Source organism: Geotrypetes seraphini, chromosome 5, assembly GCF_902459505.1.
Source record: "Geotrypetes seraphini chromosome 5, aGeoSer1.1, whole genome shotgun sequence".
NCBI lineage: Eukaryota > Metazoa > Chordata > Amphibia > Gymnophiona > Dermophiidae > Geotrypetes > Geotrypetes seraphini.
The window spans coordinates 24,417,923-24,440,080 of NC_047088.1; the positions used below are offsets into that span (position 1 = coordinate 24,417,923).

The 22,158-nt window shown below is 42.1% G+C and overlaps 1 protein-coding gene across 1 annotated transcript in view; it reads left to right on the forward strand.

Moving 5' to 3' along the window:
* TENM1 (teneurin transmembrane protein 1) overlaps positions 1-22,158 on the forward strand; it is a 698,125-nt gene that overhangs the window by 125,383 nt on the left and 550,584 nt on the right. Inside the window, exon 3 of the mRNA XM_033947005.1 lies at positions 12,084-12,167. Within this exon, the coding sequence (XP_033802896.1) occupies positions 12,084-12,167 (84 nt within the window). The remainder of the gene's footprint in view (positions 1-12,083; positions 12,168-22,158) is intronic.

Consider the following 22,158-nt stretch of genomic DNA (forward strand, 5'->3'; position numbering starts at 1 on the left):
GTGCTCCGGGCTATGCTGAGAGGCTCCCTGCTCAGGTTGGGTTTTCCGAATGTCCACAATGACTAAGCGATTTGCATAGACTGACTGCAAGCAGATTTAACACATGTATGTTCATTGTCAGTATCCTGAAACCTGATTGGCTGGGCCCTTCACTATAATAGTTTTAAGAGCAGATAGTATAGCTCAGCGGTCTCAAACACGCGGCCCACGGGCCGCATGTGGCTCTCCAAGTTTTATTTGCGGCCCGCGGTCTGGACGTGATCATTCTCTTCGTTTTGGAGCAGCAGCGTGTCTGGCCGGCTCGTTCTGTTCAAAGCCGCAGGTTGGCGGCTCCTTGCGCTATCCACGGAAGAGCCGGCCAGACATGCTGCTGCTCCAGTGGCGTACCAAGGGGGGGGGGCGGTCCACTGTTCTCCCTAGAGTGCGGCTCGCGGCTCATCTAGAGCAGTGGTGCCCAACCTGCTTCCCTTCCCTTCTCACCGCTGCCATCTGGGAACAGGCCGGCACCGTGTTCTTTGATCTCCCTGCTTCTCTTCCACCCGACGTTAATTCTGACGTCGAGAGGACGTTCTGGCTAGCCAATCGCTGCCTGGTTGCCTGGAACGTCCTTTCCGACGTTAGAATTGGCCCCGTGGAGAAGAGAAGCAGGGAGATCTCGGCCTGTTCCCGATGGCGGCGGCAGCAGCTGCAGCCTATTCCCCGGCGGCGGTGGCATGGGGAGGGCAGGAAGGAAGAAAGAAAGAAGGAAGGGGGGGACAGGGAGCCAGATACAAAGCAAGAAATGGGACACAGAATCAGAGAAAGACAGACATAGAGAAAGAAAGAAAAAGTTGGGGGAGGGAATGAGATCTGGAGGAGAGGAAGCATACAGGAGGCTGAAAGAAAGGAAGAAATATTGGATGCACAGTCAGAAGAATAAAGTGCAACCAGAGACTGATGAAATTACCAAACAAAGGTAGGAAAATGATTTTATTTTCAATTTAGTGATTGAAATGTGCCTGTTTTGAGAAAGAAAAGATATTAAACTTTAAATGTGAGTGCTGCAGAAAAAATAGAGTACTTGGAGGGCCGCAGAAAAAATAGTTAATGTCTTTATAGGTAAAATTCTTTATAGTTTATATATCTTTCCTTTTAGCTGTTAAAGGAAAGTTTTATAAACTATAAAGAGTTTAACCTCATACAAAATTGTCATTTCTTTAATAAGACATTAACTATTTTTTCTGCGACCCTCCAAGTACTTACAAATCCAAAATGTGGCCCCGCAAAGGGTTTGAGTTTGAGACCACTGGTGTAGCTGGTTTAAAGGGTTTGGATAATTTCTTGGAAGAAAAGTCCATAGTCTGTTATTGAGAAAGACAAGGGGAAGCCACTGCCTGCCCTGGATCGGTAGTATGGAATGTTGGTACTCCTTGGGTTTTGGCCAGGTACTAGGGACCTGGATTGGCCACTGTGAGAACGGGCTATCAGGCTTGATGGACCATTGGTATGACCCAGTATGGCTGTTCTTATGCTCTTACTTGTGCCAAGTATAGGATAATCAAGCCAAAGTAATATCACTGATGAGGTTGGCTCTGAGGCACTATGGACTGAGGCATTATTACATCACAATCTCAGCTCTGGAATGTTGCGCTCATTGAGGTTCCGGAATCTTGCTATTCTTTGAGATGCAGAAATGTTGCTACTCCTTGGGTACTAGGGACCTGGATTGGCCACCGTGAGAACAGGGTACTAGGATTGATGGACCTGTGGTCTAACCTGGTAAAACTATTCGTATGTTCTTATGTTAGAACGTGGCTGGACTGGCTGGACTACATTGTAGGTGCCACTCTGCATGGTTGTCCATCAACCACTTGTAGAATTATTCCTAGTGGTGCCTAAGTGGACTTAGGTGTTGCTAGGTGCTGTTGAGTTAGACGCCGGTACATTAGGCCAGGTTTTTACTGGCACCTATATTACACACTTGCCCCCTCTTTTACAAAGGTGCGCTATGCTTTTTAGCATGCGCTAAATGCTAATGTGTGCATATTATCCTATGGACAGGTTAGCGCATGCGTTGATTTAGCGCACACTAAAATGCTTAGCGCACCTTTGTAAAAGAGGGCCTTAGTGATGCCTAAGTTTTACAACACCTATTCCATACCCTTAACCCATGCCTACTTTTCAGGTAGGCTTTATTAGGCATCAGAGGGCACCTCAACTTAGGTGTCTCTAGGCACTTCTCTGAGTTCCGTGCGGAACTCTTAGTTAATTAAAAAAAAAAATTATGTCAATTAACTTCAGTGGTACGGTCAATTACCACACCATTTGATTAACATAATTTGGGTTGTTCGTGGATTTGGGTCAGGCGTCGCTAAGCATCTGCAATCAGGGTGTCTAGCACGCCTAATGTAGATGTTGTTTATAGAACCTTGTCCTTTGAGTCTTCTCTTGAAATCTGCTTGTGTTGCTCACTGCTGAGGTGAAAACCTGGTTCTGATTTCTGAGTTTCTGTCTGTTCCTCAGGCCAGCAGAATTCAAAGGCCCTTGGGGGAGGTGGTATCAGTGAAGGTACAAGGGTGACACCTAGTGGCCACACTCAGGGCACATGAGTATCAGCTTGCAAAAAGAGCTGCAGTTAGTGAGCAGATCAGGAAAGAGGGTTATAGGATGGGCACAACATCCAAGTAGTTGAGAATGAAGGCTGGATGCCCAAAGAATCATGAGGAAATTTCATTGTTAGAGCCAAGAAGGAAAACTTAAATGCTCAAGATTCCAGCTATTCTACTCTGGAGTTTACCAAAATAAGGATTTAAAATGTATTCAAATTAATAATGTGATGCCGTTCCGTGTTAGGCCCTTTCTAGCTTCTGACAACACTGCATTAAGGGACCTGCAGCATGGATTTCAATGGATAGTATCAGGGACTACAACTCCCACATTGCTTTGGGGTGTAATACTAAAAAGAAATGTAGGATCAGGCACTTAGGCTACAAAAATCCAAGGGATCGGTATAGTCGGTGGTGTAGCAAGGGGGGGGGGACTGGGGGCGAACTGTCTCAGGTGCCGTCTTGGTAGGAGCGCTGGCACCTCTCTGCCCCCCCCCCCTGTCATGGTTGCACCCTCCCTTTCCCTGTACCTCTTTAAATCTTCACCAGTGCAAGCAACTTCTCCAGCCTGCTGCTTGCAATGGCCTGGTTTCCCTCTGAAATCACTTCTTGGTCACGGGGCCAGGAAGTGACATCAGAGGGAAAGCCAACGCCGGTACGAGTAGCAGGCTTCCCAAATTCTGGGTCATGACCCCCAAAGGGGGTCAAGAAACCTGAATTTGTGGTCAAGACCTGGGCAGGACCCTCAGGACATCATTGTCCTGTATTGCCTTGTGGGGGGGGGGGGAAATATGTGCTTTTCATGGGCGTGCAATTTGGGGTCACAGTCACAGAAAGATTAATTCAAGGTTTTGTGTTAGTTTTCACGCAAAATCCTTTCTGTATCGTGTACCCAGAAACTTGGGCGCAGACATCACTCTGCCCATTTGCACTATCCATATTTGTTTCATTTTCTATACCGTTCTCTCAAGGGAGCTCAGAATAGTTTACATGAATTTATTCAAGTACTCAAGCAATTTTCCTTGTCGGTCCTGGTGGGCTCACAATCTATCTCATGTACCTGGTGCAATGGGGGGATCAAGTGATTTGCCCAGGGTCACAAGGTGCAGCGTGGGTTTGAACCCACAACCCCAGGGTGCAGAGGCTGTAGGTTTAACCACTGCGCCACTCTAGAAATCAAAATGTAGAGAAAGTGAGGCAAGTATAAGACAATCAAGCATTGTTACATCACTGATGAGGTTGGCTCTTATTGGTGGAATGAGGCATTATGATATCACAATCTCAGCTCTGGTTACCAGAGACAGAAACTCTTCACTTTATTTCTTTATCCAATTTTCTATACTGTTCTCCCAGGAGAGCTCAGAATGGTTTACATAAGTTTATTCAGATACTTAAGCATTTTTTCCTCACAATCTATCTAATGTACCTGGGGCAAAGGGGGGATTAAGTGACTTGCCCAGGGTCACCCTGGGGTTGTGGGTTTGAACCCACAACCCCAGGGTGCTGAGGCTGTAGCTTTAACCACTGCGACACACACTCCCCTCTGCAGGTGTCCATGACTGCCCCTGAATGGTGGGGTGGCTGCATCATTAGAGGGGGAATCCCTTCTGGGGTAGCTTCATCGTTTCATAGGGTACGCCCTGCAGTCATTTAAAACCTTTTGGCCAAAGTGCCTCTCTGCTTCACAAGAACTGAAGACCATTAATTTGGCTAGTATCCACTGCATTGAATTTAAATTATCCTGGATCTAGCAGTTTATTTAAAGGTCTGTTAATTGGCATGTACTTTGCTTGCTATCCCATTGATGTCCTGCTAACGGCATGATAAGTTGCCAGAAAATAAATAAATAAATAATAGCAGCTGATAAATGTCTAAAGTGAAATCTAATAGCAGCTTAGTTTCTTTTCTTTTTCTCCCATCTATTTCTTTCTTCCTTTGGAAGAATATTTTCTATCTTTTAAAATTGTTGTTATTGTGTAAACCACTTTGGTCTGCAAGTCAGTGAAACACAATATATCAAATAAATATAGCCTAGCCCAGGGGTAGGCAATTCCGGTCCTCGAGAGCTGGAGCCAGGCCAGATTTTAAGGATATCCCCAATGAATATGTATGAGATGGATTTGCATGCACTGCCTCCTTGAGATGCAAATCTATCTCATGCATATTTATTGTTGATATCCTGAAAACATGACCTAGCTCCAGCTCTCGAGGACCAGAATTGCCTACCCCTGGCCTAGCCGAACGTAAAATCAAAAGGAAAAGAAAACACGTGGATGAAAAATAAAGGCAAAAAAGAGAGAACATTCACAGAAGAATGCAAGAAGAGAAACAAAGAAAATAATATTAAATAACCTCCCCCCCTTATCTGAAGCTGTGTAAGTGTTTTTTATTGACGGTCGTGGTGGTAAAAGTTCCAACGCTCATAGCAATTCTATGAGCATCAGAGTTTTAACCACTGTGGCTGGTGATAAAAAAAAAAACCCTAACGCAGCTTCATAATAAAGAGGGGGGAGGAGTTTAAAGAGGCAAATACAGAAAGAAGGATGGCAAAAGCACAGGTTGACGAAAAATTAGTTAAAGATGTAAAGTGAAGTGATAAAACTATTATCAGATTTGTTGGTGAAAGGAGAAAGGCTAGAAATGGAATTGTAAGAGTGAAAGATACCAAGGATAGCTATGTGAAGAGAACGACAAGTGAAAAGTGGACAGGCTAAGGAAATACTTTTGTTCAGTATTCACAGAAGGAAATAGAGGGGATACTCTATTTCACAGAAGAAAGAGTTGAACAACATGAAAACCAAACATGGGGCTAGATGAGTTACAGCCCAGGATATTAAACATTTAATAGAGGTTCCACAGGATTGGAGAAGGTCAGATGTGGTCTTTCCACAAAGAAGAGGTGGGAAATTACTGACCAGTAAGCCGCTAGGACTCGAGCAAGAGTCGATGGCGCCTAGCAAAGACAACAACAAAGGATAGTGAACGTCCTAGAATCAAGAAAGTTGCAAGATATGAAGCAATATGCTTTTACCAAAGAGAATATTTGCCAAACAAATCCAATTTCTTTGATGGGAAGGAGCATTTTTGATAGTGACGTATCCTGCAAAATGTCCAAATATTGGGACGGGGAAGCATCCATTTTTGAAACCACTAGACATCCAATTTTTTTTTAATGACCTATTTGGACATCTTGGCTTTTAGGATGTTTAACTTTTTGGCCATTTTCAAATACAAAAATGTTCATGTTCAAAGCATCCTAATCCAGTCCATTTGTATGTGGGAGGAGGGGCCAGTAAATCGACTGGCCACATAGATATCCCAACAGAGCACTGCTGTGAACTTCACATAAAGAGTGTCAGATGTGTTCTCACCATAACTCCATTATAATTTATGGTGAGTCCCCCCCATACTCCCCTAAAACCTACTGTACCTATCTGTGTACCACACCCAGTAACCCTTATGGCTGTAGGCGGCACCTATATGGCAGTATAGTAAGGTTTAAGTGGGTTTTAATGGGCTCATACTTAATAATTTTTATGGGCACCTTAGCATTTAGCATGCACTAATCTGTTAGCTTGCCATAATAAAAGGACCCCTATGTAAAATAAGTGGTATTAAGTCAATACTACTTAAGAAATTCAAAACTGCCTCAGGTATTATGGAAAGTAACAGCTTAGTCACTGAAATGAATGCAAGCTATATTTAATGGAATAAAGTGACCAATAGGCCATGTCTTTTTATATCATTCAAATCACTTCGAATCTCATTTGTCAGTAGCGATTATGTTTATTCCTTATACTGTATTCAATTCAAAGCCAAAAGAAGTTCCTGTGACAGTAATTAAATTGATAGCAGCATACTCGGAGAATATCAAAGGTTGGGGTGGGGGGAGGGAATCTTCCACTTGTCTCTCCATCATCTCTGTATTTCAGTAATCTAAGTCTTACTTTCACTTCCTGGAACTCGTACGTCATTGCCCATGGCTCTTCACTCATGTCCTTTTGCTTTTCCTTGTTGAGGTTTGAGAAATCTTTTTTTGCCTGTGCATTGCTAATTTGCCAGATGGTCTATGACTCACTCCTGCATCTTCACCTTCCAGTTCTCATATGTGTGCCTCTCTGTTGCTATCAGCAATTTACTGTAGTTACGTCAATAGCAGTTAATATATTTCTCTCAGTTGGTGGTTGATCTTTGTAGCTTTGCCTGGCCTTAGAGCGTGCTTTTTTCACACAATCTGGGTTTTACTTTAGCACCTTGAACTTGGATTGACATTTGATGTTTCCATTTCATGGCCTGTTTTTCATCCCATAAAGTCAATATAGGCAATTAATATAGAACTGTCTGATTTGTGGACATTATAATGATATGTTGTAAGAACAATGTAGAGGACATAAACTTTAAATTCTATGGGGCTGATTTGCTGAAATTTGGGGAAATTATTTATTGATTTTGTAGGGGTGTTTCCTTATTTGCACCTGAAGGTTAGGTCTCTCTGACATCATCAAGCCTGAACCATTGTTTACAAGAAATCATTCCAGCCTAAACCTAGCAAGAAGAGAAAGAAGAATACATCTTTGCTGTTTCTGCCTGATGCATTCTGGGTATGTACCAGAACTGTATTATAGTCAAGGACATCCAGCTATGCCTACATGATCAGCCTGTGTGAATCTTAGGGGAGGATTTGCTCCTGTGCTTCTTATCTAATGAAGGCGCCTCTGTTTCACGGCCTGAGCGAGACTCTATACAGAAAGGCTATTCATCTAAGTTATGTTTCTGGATTGGTCCGGAGAGGTCATCTGACGAGATCCAAGTAAAATGTGCTAATTATTAATTTAGTCTATGCTGGGATGTGAGTGAACTTGCATCTTATCATAGGTTTCTCTGCACTTCTTATATAATAATTAAGACCTGAAAAGTTACCTCTTGTGACTCTCTGCCTGAGAGAGAGTGAAACCGGAATTTTATACCTCTGGATTCCATCACATAAAGGAAACCTTGGCTGCCAACCTAAGTTACAGCTTCTCCAGTTGCTGACGGACTGTTCCTAAACAGAAGAATTTCTGTATCTGCTAAGCTGAGGGAAGACGTCTTCCATTTCACCTGATTTTGGTGCTACGGCCTAATGGTGAGAATAAGGAATTATATGTCTTTTCAGCTGGGTTAGAGAGAGAGAATTCGATTGTCTTTGGGGATAAGGAGATGTAAAGCACCTTTGGTGATAGACTGTAATAGTTTGCTGCTAATCAGGAATTGTTATTATAAGGAATTATTTAGAGTGTAAGAATTAGTTTATTTAATTTATCTAACAAGTGTTGTGTGATAATTATGTACTGAGTTTCATATATGTATTTGGATATTACGTGAAGAATAATCATTATTTGCTGCTGGCTTATGAATTATATTTTTCTATTTTCATAATAAAAGTATTTCTCATTAGCCTGGGTCTCTATTCTTAGTATAAACTGGCAAAATAACAAACCTTGGGTAAGGAGATTATGGTTTTTCCTAGCATCTGACTAAGACAGGCACGTATTTGTTTATGTAATTGATTAGTCATCCATAAATCTTTCTACAATTTCAACAAGTCAAAATTTGATTGGTATCTTTCACTCAGAGTCTGTGTAACTGATGAAAAATGAGTAAATTCCCCTTTATCTGAGTTTTCAAACTAATCTCAAATTATCAGCTTCATTATGCCATAATACCTGATTCTTATTACCTTTTCCCAATATATGAAGTCATTCTTACAATGATATCACAATGTGGAACTGATCAGGGGAAGCACACTCCTGCAATACCATAGCGACTGCTCAGATGAAGGGCACTAAGCCAAAATATTTGCCCATGCTTTAGTCACCGTGTCTCGTCCACTTCGATCTGCAGAACAATTAGAGCTGCAAATTTCAGCTGTAAAAAGCTGAGACTAACAATGTCTAGGAATAGTATATTCCATTGTGTAGGGCCTTGGGAATGGAACAATCTCCCTGGGTACACTTGTCAGCAACAGAATATACAGAATTTTAAAAGATTGCTTAAACTCTGGTATTAATAAGGAAGAGATAATGACAGTAAGGTGCTGGTCGCCTAGGTGTTTTATTGTTTGTATTTTTGCTTTGTGTTGTTAATAGTGTCTTGTCTTGTTTGTTTATTTATTGTCGATTTTGTATGTAATTTTGTAACCCGCCCTGGGTAAAGGCGGAATATGAATAAACCAAACCAAGCAAAATTGCCTCATTTAAATATGTTGAGATCCTTTTGTAACCAGTACCACAACGGGTTGACAATAGATATACTGCCTAAGTGGAAGAAAAGATCTCAGATATACCACATTGGGAACATATATCGTTCTCCCAATTGTTTCTTAGTGGTAATAGTTCTCTTTCATTGATCCAAAAACCTCCACCCTCTCTATTTGCTAATCTTATTTTTAATCTTTTTTTAGCGTTTTATAGCAATTTTTAAATACTTTTAAAATATGTATTTTTAAAATTTATTTTATAAATATGTACATCTTCAACTTTTAAAAGCACTACTGAGTAAATCGGCACTTTTATCTCCTCACTCGGGACTATTTGGGAGCTCCAATTGGTAAATTCAAACCACTGTTCGTTAATACAATCCCTTACATGAGTCAAAAAAGCCAACCATTTATCTTGTATTTTTTGGCTTTAAAGGGCTTACAGTGGGGACTGCCTGAACTCAGTATCTAAATTAAGTGTCCATTATCTCAAAGCCATTGCTGAGTGGATCGGCACTCCAAGTTGACATAAATAAAGTTTAAAAAAAAACATTCCTCACTTCTTTAAGCTGGACCGTTCAAGAAATCAAGTTGGCAAATTCAAGCCACTTTCAAATTCATACTTCATCAATGCTAGTGTCCCTTATGTACATCAAAAACAGCCACTTATCTATTATTTTGAGGCTCCAAATAGGCTGCGTTAGCAGCTGCCCGAACTCAATATCCAGATTTTAAAGCCTCTTCTATCAAACTGCGCTAACAGTTTTTAGCGCAGAGAGCCGCGCTGAATGGCCTGCACTGCCCCCAATGCTCATAGAGGGGCATAATTGAAAGGAACGTCTAAGTCCATTTTTGTCTAAGTCGCAAGTCGTCCAAAGTAAAAAAAAACAGCCTAGGACACATTTTCCAAAAATACGTCCAAAATTTTTTTTGTTTCGAAAATCGTCTAACTATACGTCCTGCCGATCTGATCGTTCAAGTCGCTAAATCGTCCATCTTTATACCACATTTTCATCCAACTTTTTGTCCAAGTCAAAAACTCCTAGAACAAGCCCTGTTGGGACGTGGGAGGGGTCTGCAAAGTGATGGACTGAACACCCAGACATGGCACCTAAATAGTGGGGTACTGCTGTGAACTTCACAAAAAAAGGTACCATGTCTTCTTCTCACTACAGCTCCCTTATAGATCATGGTGAGCCCCCCCAAACCACCTCCAGAATCCCCTAGACCCACTTATCTACCATCCTAATAGTCCTTATGGCTGCAGGAGCCACTTATATGCCAGTAAAAAAGGGTTTTGGGGGTGTATAGGGGAGTGCACATGTTTAAGTATCAATGCAGTGATTACAGGGGCTTATGGGCATGGGTCCTCCTCTCCATGAGTCCCTAATCCACCCTCAAGACGGCTTAAGCTGCCTCTGTGCTGGATGACTAGGCTTTCCTATGCCAGGCTACCAGGTGATGATGGTCTGGAGGCTGAGATTTTAAAGGTGTGATTATGATTTTTATTGGGGGAGGTCGGTGATCACTGGGGTAGTGTGTAAGGGTCTGTTTTATGTGTTTGCAGTGCTTATCTGGTGACTTTAGGTGAGTTTATGTGACTTAGACCATGTTTTAAATGGTCTAAGTCACAACGTCCAAGTTCCGTCACTCCTGGGTTGTATAACTTTCGGTTATGCATGCTGTACGACTAAGACTAAGCCGGCCCACGTCCTGCCCAACTCCCGTCCTCGACACGCCTCCTGAAATGCCACATTTAGCTTTGGTCGTTCAGCGGCACTTTGAAGGCCTAGATCGTTTAGAAATACATCCAAAACCCGTTTTTATTATCGGCAGTTGGACGTATTTGGATAAAGTTCGTCCAATTGCCGATTTAGGCCGGTTTTTGGATGTTTTTCTCTTTCGATTATGAGCCCCATAGTGTTTTGCCTCTATATTCATGGGAGCAGATTGCTTACATTGAAATATGTAAATAGTGTGTGTTTCTTTAACTCAAGCTCCCAGTGTACATTGCTGTAGGTTTGGTGGACTGAAGCCCCTTCCCTCCTTCCTCCATCTTGTTATAGAGAAAGAATTGTGCTCCATTTGGTTTTCACCTTTGAATTTGCTCGTTTTGCTAGTCTAAATTCAGCTTAGTGGGCTGTTTTAAAGGACGATATTATCCTCCACAGAGTATGTGGGATACACCCCTGGCCATTTCTACCTCAGAAATGTGCTGGTTGAGTGTAGAAGGCAAGAATTCTTAAGAGCAACTAAACTGTGAGTTTGTTTATTTATTTGTTTTTAAGTTTATATTAAAGAAATTTTACTTAAGGAATACAGAGTCCAGCCTGATAATATCATAAGCTAGAGGTTCAATGAGTTTAAGCTGCTGACAATCCTCAGAGCCAAAGTGAACATAAGAATTGCCATACTAGGACAGACCGAAGGTCCATCAAGCCCAGTATCCCGTTTCCAACAATGGCAAACCTAAGTCCCAAGCACCAACCTAGATCCCAAGTAGCAAAACAGATTCTATGCTGCTTATCCTAGGAATAAGCAGTGGATTTCCCCAAGCCATCTCAATAATAGCCTATGGACTTCTCTTTTAGGAAATTATCCAAACCTTTTTTAAACCCCGCTAAGCTAACTGATTTCACCACATTCTCTGGCAACGAATTTCTCTGGTTTGTTTTAAATCTACTACTTAGTAGCTTCATCACATTTCCCCTAGTCCTAGTGTTTTTGGAAAGAGTGAACAAGCTATTCACATCTACCCTTTCCACTCTGCTCATTATTTTATAGATCTCTATCATATCACCCCTGAGCTGTCTCTTCTCCAAGCTGGAGAGCCCTAGCCGCTTTAGCCTTTCCTCATAGGGGAGTCATCCCATCCCTATTATCATTTTTGTTGCCCTTCTCTGTACCTTTTCTAATTCTGCTATCTCTTCGAGTCTACCTTCAAGTTCCAAGGTCCCAAGATTTGGAATTGCCTCCTTGAGACAAATCCCTTCCTACCTTCAGTTCAGGAAATCACTAAAGGCGCATCTATTCTCACTCTAATCCAGACTGAAACTCTGTTGTCAGATCCTTGATGCTAACTGTATGAATCCTTATTAATCTTGTTGTAAGCCATAATGATTCATTGCTGATAATTGCGGGGTATAAAAAACGGTATGGTATGGTAGTGCGGATCACAGACGACAGAATTGCGTGAGAGAGCTGTAGTTTCCTTAGGGAAAGGGAGGGAAATATTACTCATTACGTCTCTTTTTCTTTAGGTGGAAGCACCAGGCACCATATTATAGAGGGGATTGACGGAACTAGCCCCAGGGGTTCCTATCAGTTCTGCCCGTTGAACCCAGGTAAGGTCCTGAGGGGGCATTACACCCACTTAAGTAAATAGAGGCCAATGTGTGTTCTATTTTCCACTCAAATCCAGCTATGGAATGAAACAAATTTATAAATGTAGTTATTCTGTTTTTCTTGCAGTTGGTAGGTTTCACTTTTCCTTACCTATTAGGTCCAGACAAACATATTTAACCAGCTTATTTTACTTTGCCCTTATCATCCAAGATTTTTAAAACCAGACTTAACTACCAGCAAGCACAAAGTTCTTTTGACTCCGATTTAGGTTTTAGGTATTGGCTTACAGCGACGTGAGTGGGCAGATCCTTCAGTATCATCCGTACAATTCATTACCCGTGCCTTGTTACAACTATGGGCTCCTTTTATCAAGCCACGCTAGCGGTTTAACGCGTGTAATACCACGCGCTAAACCGCCGGCTGTGCTAGCCACTACCGCCTCCCTTGAGCAGGCGGTAGTTTTTAGGCCAGCGCGGGAGTTAACACGTGATGAAACGTCGCACGCGTTAACTCCGCTAACGCGGCTTGATAAAAGGAGCCCTATGTCTTGAAGACATAATGCCCTTGAGAAATCCAGGGCAGGATGTAGTCACCACCCTCCTCCTCTGCCAAAGACAGAACCCCTTATAATATATTTATTTATTTAAAAAGTTTCTGCACGGCCTAAGACCTCACGCGGTTTACAAAGAAAGCGTACATAATCACGTAAACACACTTACCCCCTCTTTTACTTAGGTGCGCTATGCTTTTTAGCGTGCAATAAATATTAGCACGCGCTAATCATGTTCTAATGCTAACGCATGCATGTTATCCTATGGACGTGTTAGCAGTGCACGCGTTGATTTAGCGCATGCTAAACGCGCTAAAACAGCGCACTTTAGTGAAAGAGGGCCATAATCAAAACAACATTATACATTGACTCATCACAGTTACCTCACTTACTAAAACTAGAACAAAGCTACTAAAACTTCAGTCAAATAGATTATCAAAATCGAGACCTAATAAAAAGCTTTCACAAACAGATGTGTTTTTAATTGCTTCTTAAAAGACATCGTGTTCTTACATAACCTCAAACATCCTGGCAGAGCATTCCATTTCAGAGGACCCGCCACAGAAATGGCCGTTGCTTGCGTCTTCTTGCAATGGGTTTCACCAAGCACCTCTTTTGATAGCCTCATGGCAGATTCAGATCTTAACATTCTCGATGGTATATGTAATATGTACTGTATACAGACATGTAGGCATGCACATATATTTGCTGGTAAGTTCAGAGGGAGTAGAAATTTTAAAAGAATATGAGGAAAAAAAAGTGTTCCGAGCTCTTAAATTAGTGTTGTTGCAGCCAGGAATGTCACATGTTTCTTACTGCAGCAATGAGATAGCAGGCCCAAATCGGGTGTTTCAGTTACCCCTGGGTCCCCAGCATCTAGTATTTTCTCTCTTATATTTCCCACACTGGCAGTAAGGATGTCCCTTCTGCTGGGACTGCCCTTGATGTCAATTAAACGCCACCCCCCAAGTTCTTGCCTGGTTCAAAATGATAGATCTGGTCTCCTAATGGCAGTATCACTGTATTACTGCCAGGCCTATACCTACCAAATAAGAAATGTGTGCCCCTTATTTGGCAGTTTATCCCCTAGCAGTAGTACCGTGAGACCTTCACTAAGGGCCAGATTCTATAAATGGGGCCCTAGTTAGGTGCGGCTAGGCACCCTAACGATGCCTAACTAAAATCCACACGTAACCCAAATTGGTTCAGTTAGTTTAAATGGCATGGTAATTGACCATGCCATTGAAGTTAATTGCTAAATTTAAAAAAATAACCGATTAAGAGTTCTGCATAAAACTCAGAGCCTAGCGATACCTAAGTTGTGGTGCCCTCCAAAGCCTCGCAATGCCTACCTGAAGAGTAGGTGTGGTGAAAGAGGCATGGCTGACTTAGGTGTCGCTAGGTGTCTGAATTAAGTGCCAGTAAATTCGGCTCAGTAAAATCTGGTCTAATGCACCGGCATTATGGAGCCTAGCAATGCCTAAGTCCGCTAGGTTTCACTTTTCCTCACCTACTGGGTCCAGACAAACATATTTAATCTACCTTAATTTACTATGCCCTTATCATCCAAGATAGTAGTAAAGATATTCCCTCCGCTGGGACCCTCCTTGATGCCTAAATCCACATAGGCACCGCTAGACGTGATTCTATAAGCGAGAACCATATGAAGCAGCACCTACAATATAAGCATACATAGGTGCCTTTTACAGAATATGGCCCTAAAAGATCTTAGGCACCATTTTGAACCATTTCCTGTTCCCCACAAAACACTAGCATCACTCCCAATAGGATTCTGGGGGTCCAGGGATGGGGTATGTTTGGAAGATACAAGGGGGGGGGGTTTGCCGGATGTTGGGAGTGCCATCATTTTTGCACCTGTCTTTAGACTGAGACCGCAGGTCTCAAATGGGAGCTGGCACGTGTGGATGCCTTGAGGCAGATGCAAAAGCCAACAGGGATTTGTTGTAGCAAAAATTTTAGATGTGACTTTCTGTTGCATAACAGAAAATGCACCTATTTTTAGACCATACCCTTGTCAAGTTCCCTTCAGATCTCTCATTCTAGGGGGTTCTACACATCAAATATCAGTTTTCTAATATTGCTCTTTGCCCAGACATGCCATATGTGTATTAAATGCTTCTAAAATGGCCTCTAAACTTGCACTGTAAGAGGTAGATTCATTAAATGGCACCTAAAGATTGGTGCTGGGATTTAGGGCATTAAAGTCCATATTCTATAAATGGCACCTTAAGTTAGGTGGTGATAGGTGCCCTATTGGCACCTAACTTAAATGGAAAATGCCATTTAAAAATGATTAATTAAAAATGATTAATCCGATAATCGCAAGGGTCCACTATAAATGCGCCTGTTTAACTTTCAAAATCCTATATGGTATCCTCCCTCCCTTTATCCCTCTTTCTTGGAATTCCTCAAACCCTAATTCCACCAGATCCTCCCACAAATTAAAACTATCCTTCCCCTCGCTAAAAGGCATTTCCCACACAGGAAAGCTAGGGACCTCCCTCCACTTCAAAATCACTGAGTTCTGGAACAACCTTACCTCCCCTCTTCGGAACCTGAGCTCTCTCCAAGTTTTCCGCAAACATCTGAAAACCTGGCTTTTCTCAAAAAATGTAAGTCTCCCTCCAACTTAGGAATCAAGGAAACTCTTATATCTTGGCATCCCAAGTCCTCTAAATTTTCTTCACACTTCTACCTCTAACCCTCTGTTGTAGTTCCTTCCTATTTCTCCTACTGTAAACCGCGTCGAGCTCTACGAACATGGAGATGATGCGGTATACAAACCTAAGGATTAGATTAGATTAAAATCATTTTAAAAAAAACCAATGTAGGCACCTACTGGTGCCTAAAAAAGGAGCACCTGCATCGTGGCTACGGAGGTGCTTTAGGATGCCTAACACCACTGTAGGCATAGCTAATGCCGGAATTGGCTTTAGGCATCATTTGTGCAGCACAAATGCATGACCTTGCATTTCTTAGCATTAAGGGCTCCTTTTACTAAGGTGCACTAGCGTTTTTAGCGCACGCAGCAGATTAGCATGCGCTAACCCCACGCTACATGGCTAGAACTAACGCCAGCTCAATGCTGGCATTAGCGTCTAGCGCGCATGGCATTGTAGTGCGCGCTATTCTGCGAGTCAATGCCATAATGCAGCTTACTAAAAGGAGCACTAAATTTTAGCTGCCAAATTTCAGACCATTCAAGCTTCGCCAGGTCTTTCTTCAAGTTATTCAGACCATCCAGCGTGCCAACTCTATTTCAAATTTTGGTATCGTCCGCAAAGAGGCAAATCTTACCCGACAACCCTTCAGCAATATCGTTTATAAAAATATTAAAAAGAACAGGTCCAAGAACAGAACCTTGAGGCACACCACTGGTAACATCCCTTTCCTCAGAGCGATCTTCATTGATCACTACCCTCTGTCGTCCTCCACTCAACCAGTTCTTGACCCAGCCCGTCACTTTGGGACCCAACCCGAGGGCACTCAGTTTATTTATTAGATGTCTGTGTGGAACACTGTCAAAGACTTTGCTAAAATCTAAATACACAACATCTAGCGCACATCCTCTATCCAATTCTCTGGTTACCCAGTCAAAGAAATTGGCTGACAAGACCTACCTCTAGTGAATCTATGTTGCCTCCAGTCCTGTAATCCACAGGATCCCAGAAACTTGACCCTTCTCTGTTTTAAAAGCATTTCCATTAATTTGCTTACCACAGAAGTCAGATTTACCGGCCTGTAATTCCCTACTTCTTCTTACTTCCACTTTTCCGCCGTTCTCCAGTCCTCCGGTACCACTCCTGACTCTAGAGATTCGTTGAAAAGGTCAGTCAGCAGAGCTATCAGAACTTCCCTAAGTTCCTCAGCACCATCAGATATACACCATCCGACCCCATCGCATTGTCTACCTTTTTTAAGCTAGCTCCTCATGAACAGAACCCTCTGAAAATCGATCAGGGTCTATTACTCCTCCATCCCTGTTCACGTTTTTTCTTCTGCGGTTCCACTCCCGCTTTGGGGTTTATTTGTTCTTTTTAGATTTCTAAGAACCAATTCAATTTCATAGATGACTGGTAGTATTGTAAGGTTACAGAGCACTCCATTGACAAATTATACCCCCAGAGCTCACACAGAACATTTATTTCTCCTGGTTATCTCCCCTCTTCACTCAAATTACTCACACTGTTATCCAAGAGAGCAAGTTTTCTTTGAAGGGGCGGGGGATGGATTTCCCGTGAAAGTCCTGGCATAGAGGTCCCTCCAGATAATCCCTTCAAGACAGATATGGGGATTTCCAACTCTCTTTTCTGTGAATTGGTGCAAAACATTTATTGCTTTGTGGTAGTCTTTCTGCCCTGAGGTTATACAGAGTTGAATTAATACTGTAATGATCTTGATCCCCTTCAGTCTCTGTTGTTGTTGTCATATATTGTGAAAGGGACTGGTCAGATTTCGATATTTCATTAGCCTATGACACGGTTGATCATGCTGTTCTCCATCACCTGCATATGTAGGGTTTTAGAGGAAATGTCTATGATTGGTTTGTTTCCTATTTGAGTTGACATACAATGCAGGTAACATTTAATGATTGTACCGTAGATAGGATATTTATCCAATGCAAATGGGAGTACCACAGAGTTCAGCTTTGTGAGTAATGTTATTTAAATTGTATTTGCAGCCTCTCTGTAAAGTCTTGTAAGGACTGGATGTTGAATAGAGAATATTTGCAGATGATCCAATTTCCCCCCCCCCCCCCCTATTGATATCACCTTTAATGCAGGATTGATACAAACTTAGCTGGGAATCAACTTGTGTTGAATTTAAACAAGACAGAAGCTATGCTGGTTGAACAAACTGTTAGCTTGAATATGTATGAGCCTGGGCTTTTTCAATCTATTGTACTTCCTGTATAACAACAAATTGTGAGTTTGGTAGTTACCCAGGATGCACAATTAAGTATGCTTGGGCTGGTGAATAAGGTGGAGCAAACCTTTGAAATCAGTTGTATATTTTGAGTGCGCTTAGATCTTTGCTTCCTGTTAATGATTTTTGGATTGTAGTGCAAATGTTATTGTTATCAAGAATAGATTACTGCAATGTTTTATATATGGGTATCTCCCAAGCACACTGAAAAGAATTACAATTGGCAAGAAATGCATAAAAAGGATGACTTGGGTTGATCATGGGACTGATTTTAAAAGATTTACATTGACTTCTTCTCTTTTATAGTATTTGTTTTATAGTTTATTTAGATTTGTTAAGTTGCCTTTTTTTTAACAAACTAATTCAAATCAATGTAGAAAAAGATTAAATAGTAGAAAACAATCATACAATCTGGTAGTAATCTGTAGCGTCTTTCCAGTGCTCTATCAAAATGCACCATTCATCAATGAAAAGCCTCTTTAAATAGATGAGTTTTGAAGCTACATTTAAAGTATTTTAAATAGTTGGTTCTGGTTTACAAAGCAATGGATGACTTGACTTCTTCTTATCTGACTTGAGTACTAGACAACTATCAGCCCACATAGGGCCAGATTCACTAAACTCACCGAACGTGTTCCGACCAGTTTGCGAGCGTTCCCTGACCCGGACCCGATTCACTAACCTTCTGCCCAATCTGATCCGCACCCAATCTGATCTGCCCATGCAAATGAGGGGAAACGGCATGCAAAGTAGGAAGGCCTCGATTTCACTAAAGAGAAGAAGGAACACTGATTGGGCTGGCCGATCCAAACTGAAGCGACTACTGAGGACCTTGCCAACTGTCCTGCTCTCTGCCATCCTGAAACCCCCACCCTGAAATCATCAAAATAAAACATCTCCCTTGTGCAAAAAGCGCCCTACTTTCTGCCGCCTTGCTTTCTGCGAGCCCTGTCTCTCTGCTCCCTGTGAACCCTGCCTCTCTACGAGCCCATGTTTTTAACCCGCGGTTTTAACCCACGGGTTAAAAGTGGGTCTGCACTATGGCATTGTTCCAGTCTGATTTAAATGATTCTCGTGGGACCAGCGAGTGCAGCCCCCCCTCCCCTTTTGTTTTTACCTCAAGCTTTGCAAACACATGCGCGGATCGTATCTCCAGGAAGAGAGGATGATCTGCACATGTGTCTGGATCACTTGTGGGCGTGTGTCTAATCAGATCATTTGCATAAGAACATAAGAATTGCCACTGCTGGATCAGACCAGTGGTCCATATTGCCCAGCAGTCGGCTCATGCGGCGGCCATTAGGTCAAAGACCAGTACTCTAATCGAGTCCAGCCTCACCTGCGTACATTCCAGTTTAGCAGGAACTTGTCCAACTTTGTCTTGAATCCTGGAAGGTGTTTTCCCCTATAACAGACTCCAGAAGAGCGTTCCAGTTTTCTACCACTCTCTGGGTGAAGAAGAACTTCCTTATGTTTGTACGGAATCTATCCCCTTTCAACTTTAGAGAGTGGCCTCTTGTTCTCCCTACCTTGGAGAGGGTGAACAACCTGTCTTTATCTACTAATTCTATTCCCTTCAGTATTTTGAATGTTTTGATCATGTCCCCTCTGTCTCCTCTTTTCAAGGGAGAAGAGGCCCAGTTTCTCCAATCTCTCACTGTACGGCAACTTCTCCAACCCCTTAACCATTTTAGTCACTCTTCTCTGGACCCTTTCGAGTAGTACCTTGTCCTTCTTCATGTACGGCGACCAGTGCTGGATGCAATACTCCAGGTGAGGGCGCACCATGGCCCGGTATAGCGGCATGATAACCTTTTCTGATCTGTTCATGATCCCCTTCTTTATCATTCCTAGCATTCTGTTCGCCCTTTTTGCCACCGTGCATTGCATGGACGGCTTCATCGACTTGTCGATCAGAACTCCCAAGTCTCTTTCCTGGAAGGTCTCTCCAAGTACTGCCCTGGACATCCTGTATTCGTGCATAAGATTTTTGTTACTGACATGCATCACTTTACACTTATCCACGTTGAACCTCATTTGTCATATCGATGCCCATTTCTCGAGCTTGATTATGTCACATTGCAGATCTTTGTAATCCCCCTGTGTCTTCACTACTCTGAATAACTTTGTATTGTCCACAGATTTAATCACCTCACTCATCAAACCAATGTCCAGATCATTTATAAAGATGTTGAAAAACACGGGTCCAAGCACCAAGCCCTGCGGCACCCCACTAGTGACGCTCTTCCAGTCCGAGTATTGCCCATTTACCCCCACTCTCTGTTTCCTATCCTCCAGCAAGGTTTTAATCCACGTGAATATTTCACCCTCGATTCCATGGCTTGCAATTTTCTGAAGTAGTCGTTCATGTGGAACCTTGTCGAATGCCTTCAGAAAATCCAGATATACAATATCAACTGGGTCACCCTTATCTATCTTCCTGTTTACTCCCTCAAAGAAGTGCAGCAAGTTCGTCAAACAAGATCTGCCTTTGCTGAAACTGTGCTGGCTGGTCCTCATAAGACCATGTTCATCAAGGTGATCAATGATGCGGTCCTTTACCAGTGCCTCTACCATCTTTCCCGGTACTGAGGTCAGACTCACCGGTCTGTAGTTTCCCGGATCTCCCCTCGAACCTTTTTTGAAGATTGGCATAACATTCACCGCCTTCCAGTTTTCCGGAATCTTTCCCGATTTGATTGACAGATTGGCTATTAGTTGAAGCAGTTCAGATATAGTCCCTTTCAGTTCCTTGATGACCCTTGGATGGATGCCATCCAGTCCTGAGAATTTATCGCTCTTAAGCCTATCGATCTGCCTGCATATCTCTTCTAGACTGACCGTCAACCCTGTCAGTTTCCTGTCTTCTTTTCCAGCATATAGCCTGATGGGTTCCGGTATGCTGCGTATATCCTCTTTGGTAAATACAGACGAAAAAAATGTGTTCAGTTTGTCGGCATAGGGACTCTTTTGTGAATCGGTCGCCCGACAAGACTCGGCTATGGATCGCCCAAAGATCGCCCAGATCGGTGAGTTTAGTGAATCTGGGCCATAGTCATTGAGATCAGAAAAGCCTTTGCCATTGCTTGTGTCTTCCTTAACTAGACTGCATTATGTAGGTACAGAAGATGTATTTTTCTCATTTTCTGCACCTTGTATTGGAACGACGTGCCCAAAAACACAAGCTTTGCTATAGATTTGATTGCATTTAAAAGATAAAAACCTACTTTTATATGCAAGCATTCTTATCATGGGAATATTGTTGGAATTTATGGAATATATACAGTGAGCACAATGTTTTTATATTATGTTTTATTTATAAATTATGTACGGGTATGTTTTTATTGTAACCTTCTAAGTTATAAGTAGGCAAGAAATGCAATAGATAAATAACCTACTCCCCTCTGAATTAAACATACGATGATCTCCTGTACAGATTCTTCCAAACGAGGATAATCTTGTACACCTCCTCCAGTAGGTTAGCCCTGAGTGGGGCCTCTCTATCGTGCTGCCTGAGGGCCAAGTTGATGATCCCTCCTTAGTTAAATAGGAATGGTTAAAAATCTCCATCCTTCATATTGGACACAAACCCAAAAATCAAGGGAGGCATCAAACTGACATTTGTAGGCTTTCCATACCATCAATACAAGAACTGTTCTACGACACTACCCGAAAATCCATCTTTTCAGTCACAGCTCCTTCGCTGTGGAATGCCCTTCCATTAGATCTCCGATTAGCGAACGCTCTTGAAAAATTTAAAGCTAAACTTAAGACTTTTCTCTTTAAAGACGCCTATACTGTTTAATTCCAGCTCTCACATCTGATTCCCTTATATCTCTTGAAGTGCCTTGGAAAACAATGCGCCGCATTGCCTTGAAACACCAAAACGCTTCTCTTGAAGAGATCCCTGTCCTAATGTGTCTCCAATCTCCATTTACCTTCCTGTTTTGTTTTGTTTTCTTCAATGTATTTAGAAACTTTCCCTCCCCCGGTTCCCTTTTGTTCCAGGTACGTCAGTGTAACTTGTGTAGCATTTTTTTCCCCCAAAATATTTTATTAAATTTAAATATATGTGGCATTATGAAGAAATTTAAAATGATTTGGCACTGCTTATTGAACATGAAGGAGCAAAGGACTGTAATGTTTATGTTTTCTTGTCCAGTATTTTTAACATTTGATAAGATATTTCTTTTAATTTGACTCTTTTTATTGTACACCGTTTAGACACTTGTTTGATAGATGGTATATCAAAAATAAAGAAACTTGAAACTAGGCTCTGTAAGAAAGAGCTGGAAACAGTTACTCATCTTATAGCTGGCTGCAAAGTGCTAATGGCAAAAACCTTTTATACAGAAAGGTACAACAAGGTGGCACATCTCATTCATTGGAAGCTCTGTAAACATTGCAACATCACTGTACCAGGAAAGCATTGGGATCATGACCCTAAGAGAATTGTGAGAAACGTGGGACATCCTCATCCCAACAGATAAAAA